Genomic DNA, 17,779 nt, shown 5'->3' on the forward strand with positions numbered 1-17,779 from the left:
AGTGAGATGAGACTTGCAACATTTTGCTTGCGAGCGGCCGCAAGTGCGGGACACATGGGGCAGCTCCACCCCCCCACCTCCCTTCCCTAACTTGATTTTTTCATCTGCACCTCACCTCGCCTCACCTCATACAACCAGATGGTGTATGGGGCTTAGCTAAGTCTTATTTTGGGGGTAGGGCTTATATTAGGTGCAGGCATGAAAATTGGGATAAGGCTTCTTTTCGAGATAGGTCATGGGTGTCAAACTCGCAGTGTCACATTGCTATCATGTGACATTTCATGATGTTTTTTCCCTTCTCAGAGCTGGGGTGGGCATGGCCTGCACGTACTGCATCTGGCCCATGGACCGCCAGTTTGACACCCCTGGGTAAAGTCATATTTATGTGGAAACATGGTAGTAATTGTGAGAGGAATGTGGACACCTTGTGGACTATCACTTTAGTGTCAGTCCGCTGTGTGCTGCAGCTGCCAAAAAAGCCAATGCAGTCCTGTGCTGCATCAACTGAAGGATAGTATCAAGATTACAGGAAGTGATAGTACACTTGGAAGACACACTTGGAATATTGCATCCAATTCTAGTCACCACAGTAGAAAAACATGCTGAAGCCCTAGAAAGAGTGCAGAGAAGAGCAACAAAGATGATAAAGCGTCTGGAGGATAAAGGAAACTAAGTATGTATAGCCTTACAAAGAGAAGGCTTAGGGGTGACATGATAGCTGTCTTCCAGTACTAGAAGGGCTGTCACAAGAAGAGGCATTGATTTGTTCTCCATAGCACCTACAGCAGGAGAAGACACAATGAATGGAAGCCCATCAGAGAAAGATCCAACCTAAAATACGGGGGAATTTTCTGACAATGAGAACGATTAATCAATGTAACATTATGGATTTCACGTATTGACCATGGTGGTTCACTTAAAAACTGCCACAAATAAAGAACTTAAAACTGGAGTAGTTATATGACCAATCTATTTTACAACTGTTACTACTTATGATCAAAATGGGCTGGCTCCATTACAGCCGTGGCTTATTCTCTTTGCAAGTCTAGCACTTTCAAATAACTTTTAGTACAACTGTAATCGTATGCACAATTGCCTGGTAGTAGGTTTTACTGAATTCAGCTAGATTATACTGTAAGTCCCTGCGGTTTTCTTGGCAAGGTTTTTCAGAGGTGGTTTGTAGTTTTCTGCTTCTTGGAACTAAGAGAAAGTGACTAGACCAAGATGATCCAGCTGTTTTGTGCCTAAGGTGGGACTAGCATTCCTGGTCTCCCAGTGTTCTGACCAAGCCTTCACAAGCCCCAAATCAACAGCCTCCTCGTGAGGAAAAAACCCTTTTTATTTAGAAAGGCAGGAATTCATGGTATTCATTGACAAAGCTCCAGGTCATCCATAGGTAATTCACAAGTGTAACAGTCTCTGAGTTCCCCGCAGGGAGCCTCAAATAGCACTTCAGTTCCAACACAAAGAGTCCTGACTGACCTGGTTAGTGGCAAGGAAATCCTGGCAAAGAATCCGCCAGAGGGAACTCTTCTGAAGCATGAATGGGTGTCTCCGACACCCACACCTCCCACACCCATCTTACTTATATTTCAGCCAGGGGAGGGCTTGTTAATGTCTCCTTCTTTTCCTGAATAGCTGGCCCTCAGTCCTGCATTGCTCTCCTCTCCACACTTCTCTGCACATATGCGCATCTAGGACAGAGCCCAGCTGTTCTTCCCCTTCACTCATTTCAGGCCCCCAAAACAGCTGTCTCCCCACCTAAGCGTGAATACGTGGGCTCTACTCTGCATCTGGCTTTGAGACCTCCTGTTCCTCAGAGCCTTCTACTGGCTCTGATAATATCTGATATTAATACAGTTGAGAAAGTCCAGAAATATTTCACAAGAAGAGTTCTCCACTCCTCTACTCGTTGCAGAAAGCCTTATGCCGCCACACTTGAAATTCTAGACCTAGAAAACCTAGAACCACGCCGCCTTCAGTTCACTCTAAGTATAGTATATAAAATTATACATTGCAATGTCCTACCTGTCAATGAATACTTCAGCTTCAACCGTAACAATACAAGAGCACACAGTAGATACAAACTCAAGGTAAACCACACCAAACTTGATTGCAGGAAATACGACTTCAACCACAGAGTGGTCAGTGTTTGGAATACTCTACCTGACTCTGTGGTTTCTTCCCCAAACCCCAAAAACTTTAACCTTAGACTGTCTACTATTGACCTCACCCCTTTCCTAAGAGGGGGTGTTCATAAGCGCACCAATGTGTCTACCGTCCCTGTCCTATTGTTTCTTTTTACTTTTCTTATATGTATCCATTTCATGTATTCATAACTATGTTTATACTTATACCTGTTATCTTGTAAGTGATTGACAAAATAAATAAATAAATAAAATAACCCGCCCCCCCTCCCCCCCCTCCCACTCATCTCCTCTGACTCCTCTGATTTGACTGCCATCTCCAAACTACAGTCGACGAACCACGACACTGAGTTTCTAGCCTGGAGCCTGTACTATTATACCAAGCTGGCTCTCCCCTTTACCTTATTTATAGAATAAAAGTAAGAACAGCCTATAGAAAATAATGGAGATATCCTAGATGTTAACCTCCTGTAATAGATAAAAGAACTTGGGGGAAAAATGGAACTTTGTTGTTATACATGTTGACAGTAGTGATAATGCTTTAGTTGCAAAAATGGAAACATATATTAATTCCCACAATGGAAGATTGGTTGGAGAAACTGATGCAAGTAGTGGAGATGACCAAATTAACTGTTTTGATCAAAGAAAAGAATATATCTATCTTTGTTTCTCCCTGGAAACTGCTTCTGGATTTTGAACTTGAAATAGAAAAAAAGTGAAATGTTGACTTCGGGATTTACTAATTAGACACCTTTTTTTGGTTATAGAAATGGCTAGTATATAGTAAGTATACTAAGTAAAAGTTGAGGCTGTAACGTTATTATGTTCATTCTACTCCACTGAAGAGTCAGAAGTTAATGCTTTTTTTCCTTTTTTTTCCCTTTTTTTCCCTCATCCTACACATCTCTCCCCTTTTCCCACTATTTTAATTTTCATTTGTATTTTACACTGATACATTTAATAAAATTTTATATAAATTATATATAAAAGATCATATATAAAGATTGTATATATAAAGATTATATATAAAATACATTTGAAGCAGTAAAAGAGGAAGTAAAGAAGGTAAAGAAGAATATATAAAATATGAAGGAAAACCATTGTTGCTTCATTTGGTCTTTGACATTTCTGGAGAGGATAGACTAAGTCATGACTTAGAGAGAATATTCCCACATAACATTCTGCTCATAGGAGCCCTAAAATAGTATCCTAATATTTTTCCAGATGAACGAATTATCAGGAGAACCAGGGTAATATAGTAATCTTGATGATGGTTTGGGCAACTGTAGGGCAGTCATTCTCTCTCAGTCCAACCTACTTCACAGGATAATTGAGGGGAAAATTGGAGGAGAACCGTCTTGGGTTGTGAATAAAAAGTAGGACAATAGCCTCACAAATAAACAAGCTTGAGTTTATTTTCTGTTCTTATGCAGGACCTTCAATCTGCTGTGGTTAGATGTGTGCCAACAGAGACGCTTACCCCAAGCCCAGTGACTTCATTCTCCAAGAGGTAAGCTTGTTAATGCAAGCCCCTTTATGTGAGCTGCTAGGTACAGGTGGTCCTCGACTTAAAACCACAATTGATCCCCAAATTTCCATTGCTAAGCAAGACAGTCAAGTGAGTTTTGCCCCATTTTACACCTTTCTTGCCACAGTTGTTAAGCGAATCACTGCAGTTGTTAATTTAGTAATATGGTTGTTAAGAGAATCTGGCTTCCCCACTGACTTTGCTTGTCAGGAGGTTGCAAGAAGTGATCACATGACCCCGGGATATTGCAACTGTCAAAAATACATTCAGTTACCAAACAACTGAATTCCAATCACGTGACTGGATGCTGGAATAGTCATAAGCGTGAAAAACAGTCATAAATCCCTTTTTTCAGTTCCACTCTAATTTCAAACTGTTCAAACTAAAAGAATGGTTGTAAGTCTAGAACTACATCTCAGTGAAAGAGATGGAGTGCCTGCACATAACTACTTTCTTCTATGATGTTCTCATAAGTAACACAGATCATTTGCTCAGAAGTAATTATATATTCTTTGTTCAGTTTTTTTTTCCAATTAAAATGATGTTCTTCTGCTCCTACAGGTAGTGCTCAACTTACCAACAGTTGGTTAGCAGCTGTTCAAAGTTATGATGGACCTCCCAAAACCTGATTTTGAAGTTACAATTGCTGCTTGGCAATCCACCAGCCCTTATGAACAACTTCAGGAATGCTTCAGAAATCCCCCCACCTATGCTCCCCTCATCCCCCCACCACTGGGTTCCCACAGGCTTTGGACTTTCTTCCCACCTTGCTGGGTGCCAAACCCTATTCCCACCCCCTACCCCCGGTCACCAATCGGGGTCACAGTTGCTTACCTTTTCCTGCAGAGTTCCTTCTGGAAGCAGCTGCTGGACTGCATGGCTTTCCTACAGAGTGGAAGCCTCGTGGCTTCATCCTAGAAGTGGCGCCAATTTGGAACTGGCTGCCATGAATTGTGACCGCTCCAAAATGGCATCCACTTCTAGGATGGTGCCACTCAGCCTCTCGAGGCTGAGGGACAGAGCAGCCTGCTGTCCTTTCCCTATGCAAACCCACAATGTGGGAAGGCCATATGGTTCAGAAGGAGATCTACAGTAAAACGTAAGTGACTAATGGTGTCTGGGGGTGGAACGGAGGGTGTGGGGCTCAGTGGAATGGGAAAGCAGCCCCAAGGTCTATGGCGATCCAGTGGGATGGAAAAGCAGGCCCAAGGCTTGTGGGGACCTTGAGGGGTTGGAAGCAGTGCAGGGGGAGGGGGAGGACCAGGGAAAACCACGTGTGAGCTGGGGAGGTGCTTTAGTAAGGGCTTGGGTTAGTACTAGGGCTCCCAGGATCTCCTCCACCTTTGAGGCACCACATGCTCTGTTTAACGACCCACATGGTCACTTAACATGGAGTAGGAATGAGGGTGAGGCAATTACATGAGTACCTCGCTTAATTACCATCACAATTTGTGACTGTAATGGGCAGACTCCATTGTGGTTGTAAGTAGAGGACTACCTGTATTCATATAGAAGTTTATTGCTGTTCTAGATTAAAGAGAAAAAGTTTCAGTTACAAGATCTGTCTGCCCCCTGCAATAAATATTCAGCCACAGTCAGTCACTTTTGGAATCAAATAGAATCGTATGCTAAATACAGGTAGTCCTCGACATACACTAGTTCATTTAGTGACCGTTTTAAGTTACGACAGCACTGAAAAAAGTGACTTCAGACTATTTTTCACACAACTGTTGTAGCATCCCCATGACCACATGATCAAAATTCAGATGTTGGGCAACTGATTCATATTTATGACAATTGCAGTGTCCTGGGCTGATATGATCATCTTTTGAGATGTTCTGACAAGCAAAGTCAACATGATTTGTCTCTCATTTGTTTTGAGAATGAACAGAAACTTGTCTCATTTATCTGAGAATTCCTATATTGCCACTTTACTTGTTTTCCCTGTTGCAGGACCACACTGGCCTGGCACGAGGAGGATCTTCACCGGGGCAACCCAGAATCTGATTCCAAGGTACAGTCTGGGGTAGTTGGGGGACATGAAGTCATTCAGCTCAGCTGCTTTACTGAGGAAAAACCTTTCTTTAGGATAAGTAGAACGAGTTTAGCATTGTCCTTTTAAAATGTCATGGATTTGCCCTTCTTTGAACCTGCCATAAAATTCCAAGGACAACCTAATCTTTATAAGTACAAAGAACTCTAATTTTAGAGGAACAAGTTTATCACTCTTCTGTATTGCTCTTCTAATGGAATCTCAATTCTACACTTTATAGTGCATCTTTAATACCCCTTACAGCATACTCAGGTCGGCCAGTCAAATATAGGTCAGTGGGACATGTTGCTTCATAAGCTTAGAACTGAAATCTTCTTAACAAATTTTGACAACTTTTTGTTCATATAAAAAAAATACGTAAAGGAGAGAGAGTATAAAATAAACACTGTACAAGCTAACAAATTAACTAAAGATGAAAAAATGTTTAGAAGATTTGGCAGAAATCAACAGACTTTACTTTAATGTAAAGTAAAGTACCTAAAGAAGTTGAAAGAGATATTTATTTTGTTTCACACATTAAAGAAATGCCTTTTCTAAAATGAAGATTGTTACAGTACAGGTTGTGCTTGTTTATGCGACTGTTTACTGTAGCAATCTTTTGCTTTTATGATGGTGATGAAATAGTAAGTTTGTCACCAAACTTCACATTTATGACCTTTGTAGGTCTGTAAAGCAAAGCTGTCTGTCTATCACATTTCTGAATTCTCCCTCAAAGAGGAACTCTGGGCAGTGTACAATAGAATAGAAAAAATATATATACAGCAAGAGCAGACTTATATACTGCTCCACAGTGCTTTATAGCCCTCTCTAAGCCGTTTACAGAGTCAGCACATTTCCCCAACAATCTGAGACCTCATTTTATTGACCTTGGAAGGATGGAAGGTAGAGTCAACCTTGAGCTGGTCAGGATTGAATTCCTGACTGAGGTTATAGTTAGCCTGCAATATTGCATTCTAACATTATGCCATCAGGGCTCCTGACAAAAAATATATATATAAAAATTAAAATGTTAGAATTAAATTTTCAAAATTAAATGTTATAGGGAGGCAAGAATAATTAATCCTTGTTAAAAAAAATCAATTAAAAAGGCGGTGGAAGGGCGCTCAGGGCAAACCAGCCCCACTGCTTCATGATCCTTTGGACTCCCCATATAATAGGATACTGGATGAATAACAGAAAACATTAAGGCTTTTCCATTATTTCATTATTACTTAAACAGGGAGAGAAAAGGGTTTGCTATTATAAAGACTGGAGATTGGATGGAGTCAGCAATGGATACATTAGGAGTATCCAATTTCACACAGAGAGGGTTAGAAATTGGACTGGGGAAGCAACCTTTTTCTCTATATAGCTCAGCGGTCCAGTAACACATAAGATTTATTTATAGCTGAAAGAGGGTTGGAAAAACATTAGCTATGTTTGATGCCTATTGATGTTGTCTCCCTCTCTGCCTCTCTCTGCTTCTCTCTACCTGCCCTCCCCTCTTTCCCCAGTGCTTCGTTGTGCGCTCCTTAGGCTGGGTTGAGATTCCTGAGGAGGACTTGGCACCAGGCAAAAGCAGTATTGCAGTAAATAATTGCATCCAGCAACTTTCCCAAAGCAATTGTGGCAATTTTGGCCCTGCTGATAGATGGGGTGAGGTGAGTGCCTAAGGTATATAACCCCAGGGAAAAAGATCTAGGGTTTTCTTTTGTCCCTTGGCCTGGATGAAGTTGGCACCAGAGGATGTTTCCACTCGTTTTCAAATGTGTTTCTTCTGTTCCATTGTAGGCTGATATCATTACATTTGACTAACTGGCTCTAGGGCATCTTGACTTTCCAAACTGAGCTTTATGTTCAGTTTCTATCAATACAAAAAGTGCAGCCTTCAGAACAGAAAGTCAAACTAGTAAGTTAAACAAAATGGCTTACACCAAGAAGAATCACAGTGGGGTATAGCCAGGAAATAAAAACCTATTTGATGTTTTATTATTTAATCATTTGAGCATATATGGCAGCAGAGGGCAATTTTATGAAGTGCTGGACAGCAGCGGGGGTGGGGGGATTGTCATGGCCAAACCCACCCTCCCAAGACATTAACGGAGGCTGTCGGTGCAGCCTACTTCTTAACAGAAAGTTCACCCCATCAGAAATTCTAGAATGTATGAGTATGGCAGTCAGAGAAACAGCTGCAAGTTTGTAGAGTTGGAGATAGAGGAAGTTGGAGATGGAGAACAGATTGGAAGACTTTGGAGTGACTCAACTGAAAGAAAAAGCAAGCAAGAGTTTCCCAGCCATCAAAGCCAATTAAAACGTCTGCAGCAGAAGCAAGCAACCGCAGCTATCTGAGACAGACTTAGAAAGGATATCAAGGGAATTAAAATAAAGCCCAGGTCCCAAATGAATCTCAAAGTAGGAGGCAAGTAAACAAACTGTCAGGTCATGCATTGCTTCAAACCCTTGAAAATCCTGAACTAAACCCCAAAGTCCTGGTAGGCTATTTGCAGGGAAATGTGGAAGAAGACCAAAAAAAGGGGCCACATTCAGCGGACTACTAGTTCCCAAGATGCCCTAACCCAACTTTCCATAGACTAAACTAAAACAGACTGGGGAGGAACAGGAATACAGCAGGGAAAGCACCCTAATAAGAGTCCTTGTCCATAAATTGGCTCCTTCTGCTTTTATGTGTCTATCTGAAAAAGCTATGCAAAAGGAATTTGAAGCACGTGTACAGCATTACCATGAGACCCATTTCCATCTATCTGCTGTTAAATACTCCTATTTCATTCCAAACTCCTCCCCCACCCCCCCAGACCTCCCCAACCAATCTAAGCCAATACCAACAGGGAAGTGAGTGACCCATCTTCTGTACTGACCTGAGTAGGAAAATTCAAAAGATTTTGAAGGCAAAGCAACACTGCAATGACAACTGCTGGAATAGGACAAAACACTTGAAACAGTTTGCATCAAAAATGAATGCATCTGTTCCATTTCCTGCCTCCTCCATTCAGTGTGTCCACTTTTCAGAAACTGCCTAGACAAGTCCCTGCAGTTTTGTCGGCAAGCTTTTCAGAAGTGGTTTGCCATTGCCTGCTTCCTAGGATTGATCCAAGTGACTAACCCAAGGTGACCCAGCCCACTTTGTGCCCAAGGTAGGATTTGCAGTATCCCTGTTTCTAGCTTGGTTACTTTAACCACTACACCAAACTGTCTCTCATTGGTGCCTTCTTCAAAACAAAACAAAACCAAAATAGTGAAAACACAGGTGCTCTATTTTGTCCAAGAATAGATTGCAGTATTTATTTCAGAACTGCTTGATGATGTAAATCTAAAGACCCTGTAAATTTAGATAAATTTATGCTGAGAGCTCATGCATTTCATATAATGGGACCTATTCAATGACTGCTGTTAGACTTCTTTCCTGATTATATTGAGAGGGCTATTAAGAAGCCTTCATCCAGAAATGAGAGCCAAGGTGTTAAGTTAAGGAACTTTCCCTGTCATATCTACTATAGGATAGTCTTCCCAGTCACAGTCTGTCCCCATTATTACAGCTTTTGCTAAACATGCCTTAGACAGAGGGAGTTTCATTCCTGCGCCATTCACTCTTCTCGGCCTTCCTTAACAGGGTCAAAACATGGTGATGATTCTCAAGGAGGACACAATGAACTTGGTGGATCCTTTGGACCACAGCCTCATCCACTGCCAGCCCATCATCAATATTCGTGTTTGGGGGGTGGGCTGCAACAAAGGCAGGTGAGTAATAATGGATGGTTTGGAGAAAGGAGACCTTCTTACTGAAACCAAACTCCAAGGGCAACATTTCAGTCCACATGTTGTAACTAGTGAGTTATTAAGCTACAGTTGCTGTTGGGTGCAAAATATCTAGGATTACCCACCACCACCCTGACTTTCTCATGGGATCTTCTGCTGCTTCTTATCATGTGGGATCACCATTTATTCCAAAGCTATTAAGAGAGGAGCTGCTTCAGATACTCTTCATTAACCGTTCTTTTTTCCCCCTACATGCTATGCTTGATCAAGGGACAGGTAAGTTCCCCATTTCCTCCTGAAGCAAAGCTAGTGCTTGGAGCCCTGCTCTTGCTCATTGGGCTCTCCTCTCCTTGCAGGGATTTTGCTTTCGTGGCCAGTGACAAGGACACGTGTGTGCTGAAGTGCCATGTCTTCCACTGCAATGTGCCTGGCAAGGCTATTGCCAAAGCTCTGCATGAAATGTGCTCCAAGGTATCCCTCCTGTCTTGTAGCACAGTTCTTTACATTTATACATAAACACACACACACAAACACATCACATGCATGTGCACCCAGACACACATATGCTACATATGGAAAGGTTGTGGTTCTGAGAATATACTTTAAGTGCAGCATCCAGAGTTTTCAGTACTGAAACTAAGTAACAGATGTAACTGATGTTTCATTCTGCAGGAATGGGAGACAAAATGAATATTAAAATAATCTTAGTCCCTTTAGATACTTTCCAAATCAATGGAAAATTATTTTAAAAAAGCAAAGACTTTGCAAGTCTATCTCTGCATGATAATTCTCTGAAAATTGAAAGAAGAAATTGGGAGGGCAAAAACAAAACAATACGGGAAAATTTTCCCCAAAGTTCCCTTTGATGTGTTGTAGCTTGGACCATCTCCTCAGATTGTACAACTCGAATTATAGCATATACTCATGCACTCATGCTTCCTAGCGAACACACCCAGGAACAGTGGGGGTGGGGAAGCAGAAACACACATATATCAGTATGACATATTATTTCATTACATAGAAGAAGCTAGAGACCCCCCCTGTGGCCATGGCTGGAAAAGGGGCCAGGAACAATTCCAGAATCCTTGCAAGCCATCCATGCCCCAACACCTCCCTTCCTTCCTACTTTCCCCCAATCTTACCTGCTACTGTATCTGTTACAAGCTTTCCGTTGCTAGATCTGGCAGCAGTGGGAGAGTTGCAACTTACTGATTATTGTACAAATGTTTACAGCCTGCATCATTTTATTGTAGTTCTGAATGGTTCCAAACTGTTTGCGTTGTTGGCTCATTGGTGCTTTCTGAGCTTAGTTGTTTGCTACAAACTTTTCATTACCCTACTGCCATGTTTCCCCCCAAAATAAGCATTAGGGCTTATTTTGAGTACCGGGGAGGTCCACTTCATCTGCTTGCTTGCAGTGGGGCAGGAGGCTGTGTCGCACCCTAGTGCCACTGCTGCAAGGCAGGGAGGGTAGAGTTGCCCCATGTGCCCCCCACTGTCTTACCTTAGGGCACCCGCAGCCAGGCCACCCATGCTCCAACACTTGCCTCAGTCCTCTTCAGCAGGATCTCACGTGGCTGCCAGCCCACTTCTGCTTGTTTGCATGACCACAATGGAGCAGGAAACTGAGTGATGTGCTGGTGCCTTGGCTGCAAAGTGAGGCAGGGAGGGTGAAGCTGCCCGACGCGCCCTGTACCAGTTTACCCCAGGGCCCCCGCAGCTAAGCCATCCATGCTCCAACACCTGCCTTGCCTTGTGGCTGTGGCATCAGCGTGTTGCTTGGCCTCCTACTCCATTGCAGCAACATGAGCAATCAGAAGCAGTGGGCAGGCTGCCATGCAAGGTCCTGCTGGATGGGGCTGGTGGAGCTGCTGCCACAAGGTAAAGAAGGTGTTGAGGTGTGGATGGCCTGACTGCGGGGGCCTTGAGGTAAGCCAATGCGGGGCGCATGGGGCAGCTTCACCCGCCCACCTCACCTTGCTACAGCAGCACTGCAAGTAACCAGACAGAGTGGGTAGCTGGCTGGCTATGCAGGTGCTTAGGTAGGATTTATTTGGGAGGTAGGGCTTATATTGAGCACATACAAAAAACATGGTAGGTCTTATTTTTGGGGAAACACGGTAGGTAACATCACACTAATGTTACTTTCTTGGGTACTGAAACATCTGCCAGCTAATAACCAAGTTTAGAGAACCCCAAGAAGTCTACACTCTAACTCTGAGCTGCAGATATACTCTTCTATAATTTATATTTGCAGAGAAGAAACTGGATGACGCACAAATGGAAACACTCATGCAGCAAATTGCATGAAAGAGCTAACATTGTTCTATCTGAGAATACAATAGCAGAGGAGAAGGGCAAAAATACACAGGATATCCTTAGAGGTAGTAAAACTATACTGAAGGATTAGTGAAGAAAGAAAAAGCAATTTTTATAATAGCCTTAGAGGTAGTAAAACTATACTGAAGGATTAGTGAAGAAAGAAAAAGCAATTTTTATAATAGCTATGTTTCTTGGGGTTTTACCTGAAATATATGTGGATAAGAGCAAAAGCTGAAGGCATAGGTAGTATTTCATTTTTTTAAAACAAATGCTTGGAGATTAATTTGCATAAAAGGAATCAGCATAATTGTATAACACATGTATGAATATTGGTATGTGCTTGGACCTGGATAGCTTTAGATCAGGGGTCGCCAACCTTTTGGACCTCAGGGACCACCAAACTCATAATTTTAAATCCCGCGGACCAGAGACCCTGGAAAATCCCCCCAAAGGTCTGCAGGAAAATTCCCCACCCCTATTGATCCGATTGATTGTTCTTTATTTGGGATGGCAGGATACCATCTCCAGCTCCGTTCTCGGGCGGGAGGGGGGACAGAAAAAGAGAGAGAGAGGAAGGGAGGGAGGGAAGGAGAGGTGGGGAGGGAGAGGGAGAGAGAGAGAAAGAGACTTTTGGCTTCATGCAAGGAAAGCAGCAGAAGCAGCAGTCTTTCTTTCTCTCCCCCAAACTCTTCCAGAAATGAGTCTTTGTGAGACTTGTCGCGCTGGTGCAGCCCCTTGGAACAGAAGGCTTTGCAGGGTCCCAAAGACTCATTTCTGGCAGAGTTTGGGGGAAAGAAAGAAAGACTTTTTCTGCTTTCCTGCGTGTAGCCAAAAGCAGAAGAAGAAAGAAGCGGAAAGAAGCAGCCCGGTGGCAGGCCAGGTGCATGGAGCAAGTGGGGCAAGTTCCCCCCTCCGCCCTTCCCCCCCCCCTCCAGTATCTCATGTTGTTCACAATGCGATGCAAGCCTTGTGTTCCTGTGTGCCGTGTGGGTGATGCAGCCTTGTGTTACCATGCAGCCTGGATTAATTGCTTTGGGGGAGTGCTCTGGGGGTGACATTTCTTTGCGGACCACCAAAATTTTCTCATGGACCACCAGTGGTCCCTGGCCCACTGGTTGGTGACCACTGCTTTAAATGATAACTATAGTCATCTGAAATGTGGAGATCTGGGAATGCACTTCTTGAGAGAGGTTTTGAACCTCATGGAGTTACATCTGGCTATTCCTGTCTGTGGATTTGCAATAAGAATAAGACCAGTTACATGGGTGCTCCTGGTGATTAGGGCAGCATTAAAAAAGGCAATTATATTCAGAATAAAAAACAGCAGATCTCTACAAATAGCAGAGCATGCAAGAAAGAAAGGGAAATTGTTTGATTATTTCTCCCGAGTTACTCTGTTTCTGATATTCATACCAAAAACAGAGCAATTTGGGAGAAATAAACAAATATATAGAATCAGAACAAGTAAAAAGAAAAGAGGAAAGAGTGGAGTGGAATTTTTTAAACAGCACAGGAAAAGGTAATGAATTAGTTTTGAAACACTTAAGCAGTACCAGATGTAGACTTGGTTAGGGCCTAAGCCAATATTTCTCCACCTTGGCAATTTTAAGCTGTGTGAACTTCGATTACCAGAATTCAGTCCTGAATGACTTCATGTACTCCCAGCGTTCAGTGCTGACTGGGGAATTCTGGGAGTTGAAGAGCACATAGTTAAAGTTGCCAAGGTTGAAAAATATTGTCCTAAGCTATACAAAGCTTGGAGGCCTCTTGTTGAGAAGTTTCACCAGAAGGTCTCACTAAGCTGTTTACCAAACAGGATGTTGGGTTGCCATAAAAAACAGTGAAAACATATATAGGAGGTATTTAAAACAAAGATACATTTTTTTTCAAATGAATGCATGTACTGATTAAATGTTCATCATTTGGCAGGCTTGATCTCTCTCACAGATTATAGTGCTCATTCTGGAAATAATACTTATATAAAATCTTTAAAATAATTTTAAGATGCATTAACATATATAAATTATGACAAAGTAAGTAATCAGGATCACTTTTATTAATGTAAGAACTCATTTGTAAAATTTGAAATATATATGTGTGTGTGTGTGTGTGTGTGTGTGTGTGTGTGTGTTTCTTAAGTTTTCATATATATTACATGTATGGTATTCAGCTTTGTTATGGTATTTTCCACATCATTATAGTTGTGCAAAGTTGTACCAACGTTTGGCAGAATCTCATCTGCCATCATCAGGCTTCTGTATTGTGTATTGTGACTGTATTGTGACTCACAGACCAACACAATACAAAAGCCTGATGATGGCAGATGAGATTCTGTCAAAACGCTGGTACAACTTTAAAAGCACAACTATAATGACGGGGAAAATACCCAAACAAAGCTGAATACCATACCCATGAAAACTTAAGAATGAATGAATGAATGAATATATATATATATATATATATATATATATATATATATATATATATATATATATATATATATATATATATATATATTTGTTTTCTGAGGTTCTCGCTGGTATTTATATGTAGATCTTTGGTTGTTCGGGTTTTCTCCGCGTAAGATTTGAAGTATCTAGGCAACGCTTTCGATGAAGTCTCATTATATCATCTTCAGGCTTCTGTCTCCAGCTCTGTGCTTCTCAGAGTAATGGAGATTGCAGCTGCTTCCTCCTTTTAACTGCCAGTGGGGTGGAACTTGATTGGGTGGGGGCTTGGCTGTGTTCTGATTGGGTGGGGGTGTTCTCATTGGTAGGGGGTTTGGCTGTGTTCTGATTGGTTGGGGGTTAGCCGTGTTCTGATTGGTTGGAGGCGTGTTCTGTTCAGGAGGGGCTTGGTTGTGCTCAGGTTAGTTTTAGTTGCTGGGGATTTGAGCTGGAGAGTTGTGATCTTGCTGTTTGGCTTCTAGTTCGTGGTCCTGCTGCATCTTCATAGTGGGTGTTGGTTTGCTTCATGTATGGCTCAGAGGGGTTTGAAGTGGTAGTGATGCAGCTGCAGTGCAGCTTCTGGTCCATGGTCGCTTTCTCATTTTCTGAATGGGTGGGAGTCTGTTTTCTACATGGAAGTGTGGTGGTGGCATCTTGTGTGGCTCTCATGGGTGTGGGTCCAGTGTCCTTCTTCATGTTAGGTACTGCCTGTTCATGAGGGCGGGTTTCCAAATGGCTGGAAGGCGGGAGGTGTCATCTCGCTTTGTTCATGCTGTGTGGGCGTTTTTCTATCTCTATGGCTTCTCTGATTATTCTGCTGTTGAAGTGTTCGGGTTTTGGCGATAGTTCTGGTATTTTTAAAATCAATTTCATGTCCTGTGGCTTTGAGGTGTTGGACCAGGGAAGAGGTCGTTTCTTCTTTTTGATTGAGTTCTTATGTTCTTCAATGCGTTATTCTTCTGTTAGTTTGTCCAATGTATGTGTTAGGGCAGGCTGTGCAGGGGATTTCGTATACTCCTTGGTTTTCTAATTCGATTTTGTCTTTGGGGTTTCTTAGGATGGTGGATATTTTTTTGTTTGTGCAGAATGCTGTTTTGATGTTGTGTTTTTGGAGGATCTTGCTAATTTTGTCTGTAGTGCTTTTTTATATATGGGAGGAGGGCTTTTCCGCTTTCTTGTTCTCTGTCTTGGATTTTGGTTGGGGCTTCTTTTTGGATTAGGTGGGTAATCTTCTTTCTTTGGAATCCATTGGCTGTAAGTACGTTGGTGAGAGTGTGTAGTTCGGTTTTTTGGTGTTGTTCATCGGCTAAGCATTTTGTTCTGGAGATGAGTGTCTTGGCTACGGAATTGATCTGTGCTGGGTGGTGGTGTGAGAGTGCATGTAGATAGCGGTTAGTATGTGTTTTCTTCTGGTAGATGGTGTGTCCTAGGGAGCCATCGGATCTTTTGTATACCAAGACATCTAGGAAGGGAAGTTGATTGTTGGCTTCTGTTTCCATGGTGAATTGTATTTTGGGGTGTAGACTGTTGAGGTATGTGAGGAAGTTGTTCAGTTTTTCTTTCCCGTGTGGCCAGATTATGAAGGTGTCATCTACGTATCTGAGCCAGAGTTTGGGTTTGTGGTCGTATTTTTCTAGAGCTTGTGTTTCAAAGTGTTCCATGTAGAGGTTTGCGATGACAGGTGAGAGGGGTGATCCCATAGGTGCTCCTTCTATTTGTTTGTATTTTTGTCCATTGTAGGTGAAGTAAGTATTGGATAGGCAGTGGTTGGTTAGATCTAGGATGTGCTTGGGGGTTGTATTTGTTTTGGATGGCTGTCAAGGCTTCTTTTATTGGCACTTGGGTGAAGAGGGATGTGACATCGAAGCTTACTAGTAGGTCGCTAGGTTGTAAGTTTTGTTTCTTTATGATCTCGATGAACTGGAATGAGTTTCTTACGTGTGAGTTGATGGATTCTGCATAGGGTTGTAGTTGTTTGGCAAGAAATTTGGCCAGGTTTTGTAGAGGTGAGCCTATGGAGCTGACTATTGGTCTGAGTGGGGTTCCTTCTTTGTGTATTTTGGGGAGACCATAAAGCTTGGGGCATCTGGATGATTTTTCTCTGGGTATGATTCCTTGCTGGATTTTTTTCACTGATGGGGAGGCTTTTATTTTGGATTTGGTAGTTTTTCTAGGTAGGTGGTGGGGTCTGTCTTTAGGGGTTTGTATGTGGGGTCTTGGAGTAGGTTGGTTAGCTTGGTTTGGTAGTCAGATGTGTTCATGCGACAGTGGTAAAAACACAACATCAAAACAGCATTCTGCACAAACAAAAAAAATATCCACCATCCTAAGAAACCCCAAAGACAAAATCGAATTAGAAAACCAAGGAGTATACGAAATCCCCTGCACAGCCTGCCCTAACACATACATTGGACAAACTAACAGAAGAATAAGCGCACGCATTGAAGAACATAAGAACTCAATCAAAAAGAAGAAACGACCTCTTCCCTGGTCCAACACCTCAAAGCCACAGGACATGAAATTGATTTTAAAAATACCAGAACTATCGCCAAAACCGAACACTTCAACAGCAGAATAATCAGAGAAGCCATAGAGATAGAAAAACGCCCACACAGCATGAACAAACGAGATGACACCTCCCGCCTTCCAGCCATTTGGAAACCCGCCCTCATGAACAGACGAGTACCTAACATGAAGAAGGACACTGGACCCACACCCATGAGAGCCACACAAGATGCCACCACCACACTTCCATGTAGAAAACAGACTCCCACCCATTCAGAAAATGAGAAGCGACCATGGACCAGAAGCTGCACTGCAGCTGCATCACTACCCACTTCAAACCCCTCTGAGCCATACATGAAGCAAACCAACACCCACTATGAAGATGCAGCAGGACCACGAACTAGAAGCCAAACAGCAAGATCACAACTCTCCAGCTCAAATCCCCCAGCAACTAAAACTAACCTGAGCACAACCAAGCCCCCTCCTGAACAGAACACGCTCCAACCAATCAGAACACGGCTAACCCCCAACCAATCAGAACACAGCCAAACCCCCTACCAATGAGAACACCCCCACCCAATCAGAACACAGCCAAGCCCCCACCCAATCAAGTTCCACCCCACTGGCAGTTAAAAGGAGGAAGCAGCTGCAATCTCCATTACTCTGAGAAGCACAGAGCTGGAGACAGAAGCCTGAAGATGATGAATGAGACTTCATCGAAACGTTGCCTAGATACTTCAAATCTTACGCGGAGAAAACCGAACAACCAAAGATCTACATATATATATATATATATATATATATATATATAAAAATACATACATACATACATACATACATACATACAAACATATATTCCTATTGAACTATTTTCCCTTTTATGGGTGGCTACTCTATTTCTATTGTTCTGTATGTCTGTCTTCCTCATCTAAACAGATGTAGGTTTGCAAACAAGATTTTAGTTATGATCTGGATGGTAGCTGGAAGCCTGCCAGTACATTGTAGGTAGCAGCCAGCTTATTTT

General features: G+C 42.4%; 1 protein-coding gene across 2 annotated transcripts in view; it reads left to right on the forward strand.

Annotated features, from left to right (window-relative positions):
• The window catches only part of APBB3 (amyloid beta precursor protein binding family B member 3), a 49,830-nt gene that overhangs the window by 16,156 nt on the left and 15,895 nt on the right, over positions 1-17,779 (forward strand). For both annotated transcript variants that reach the window (XM_087930564.1, XM_087930565.1), the window contains exons 3-7: positions 3,581-3,657; positions 5,629-5,689; positions 7,222-7,368; positions 9,336-9,463; positions 9,838-9,952. In XM_087930564.1, coding sequence (XP_087786690.1) covers positions 3,581-3,657; positions 5,629-5,689; positions 7,222-7,368; positions 9,336-9,463; positions 9,838-9,952 — 528 coding nt within the window. The remainder of the gene's footprint in view (positions 1-3,580; positions 3,658-5,628; positions 5,690-7,221; positions 7,369-9,335; positions 9,464-9,837; positions 9,953-17,779) is intronic.

This window comes from Pseudonaja textilis, chromosome 3 (genome assembly GCF_049901715.1).
Source record: "Pseudonaja textilis isolate UNSWEBS1 chromosome 3, rPseTex1.2, whole genome shotgun sequence".
Lineage (NCBI taxonomy): Eukaryota > Metazoa > Chordata > Lepidosauria > Squamata > Elapidae > Pseudonaja > Pseudonaja textilis.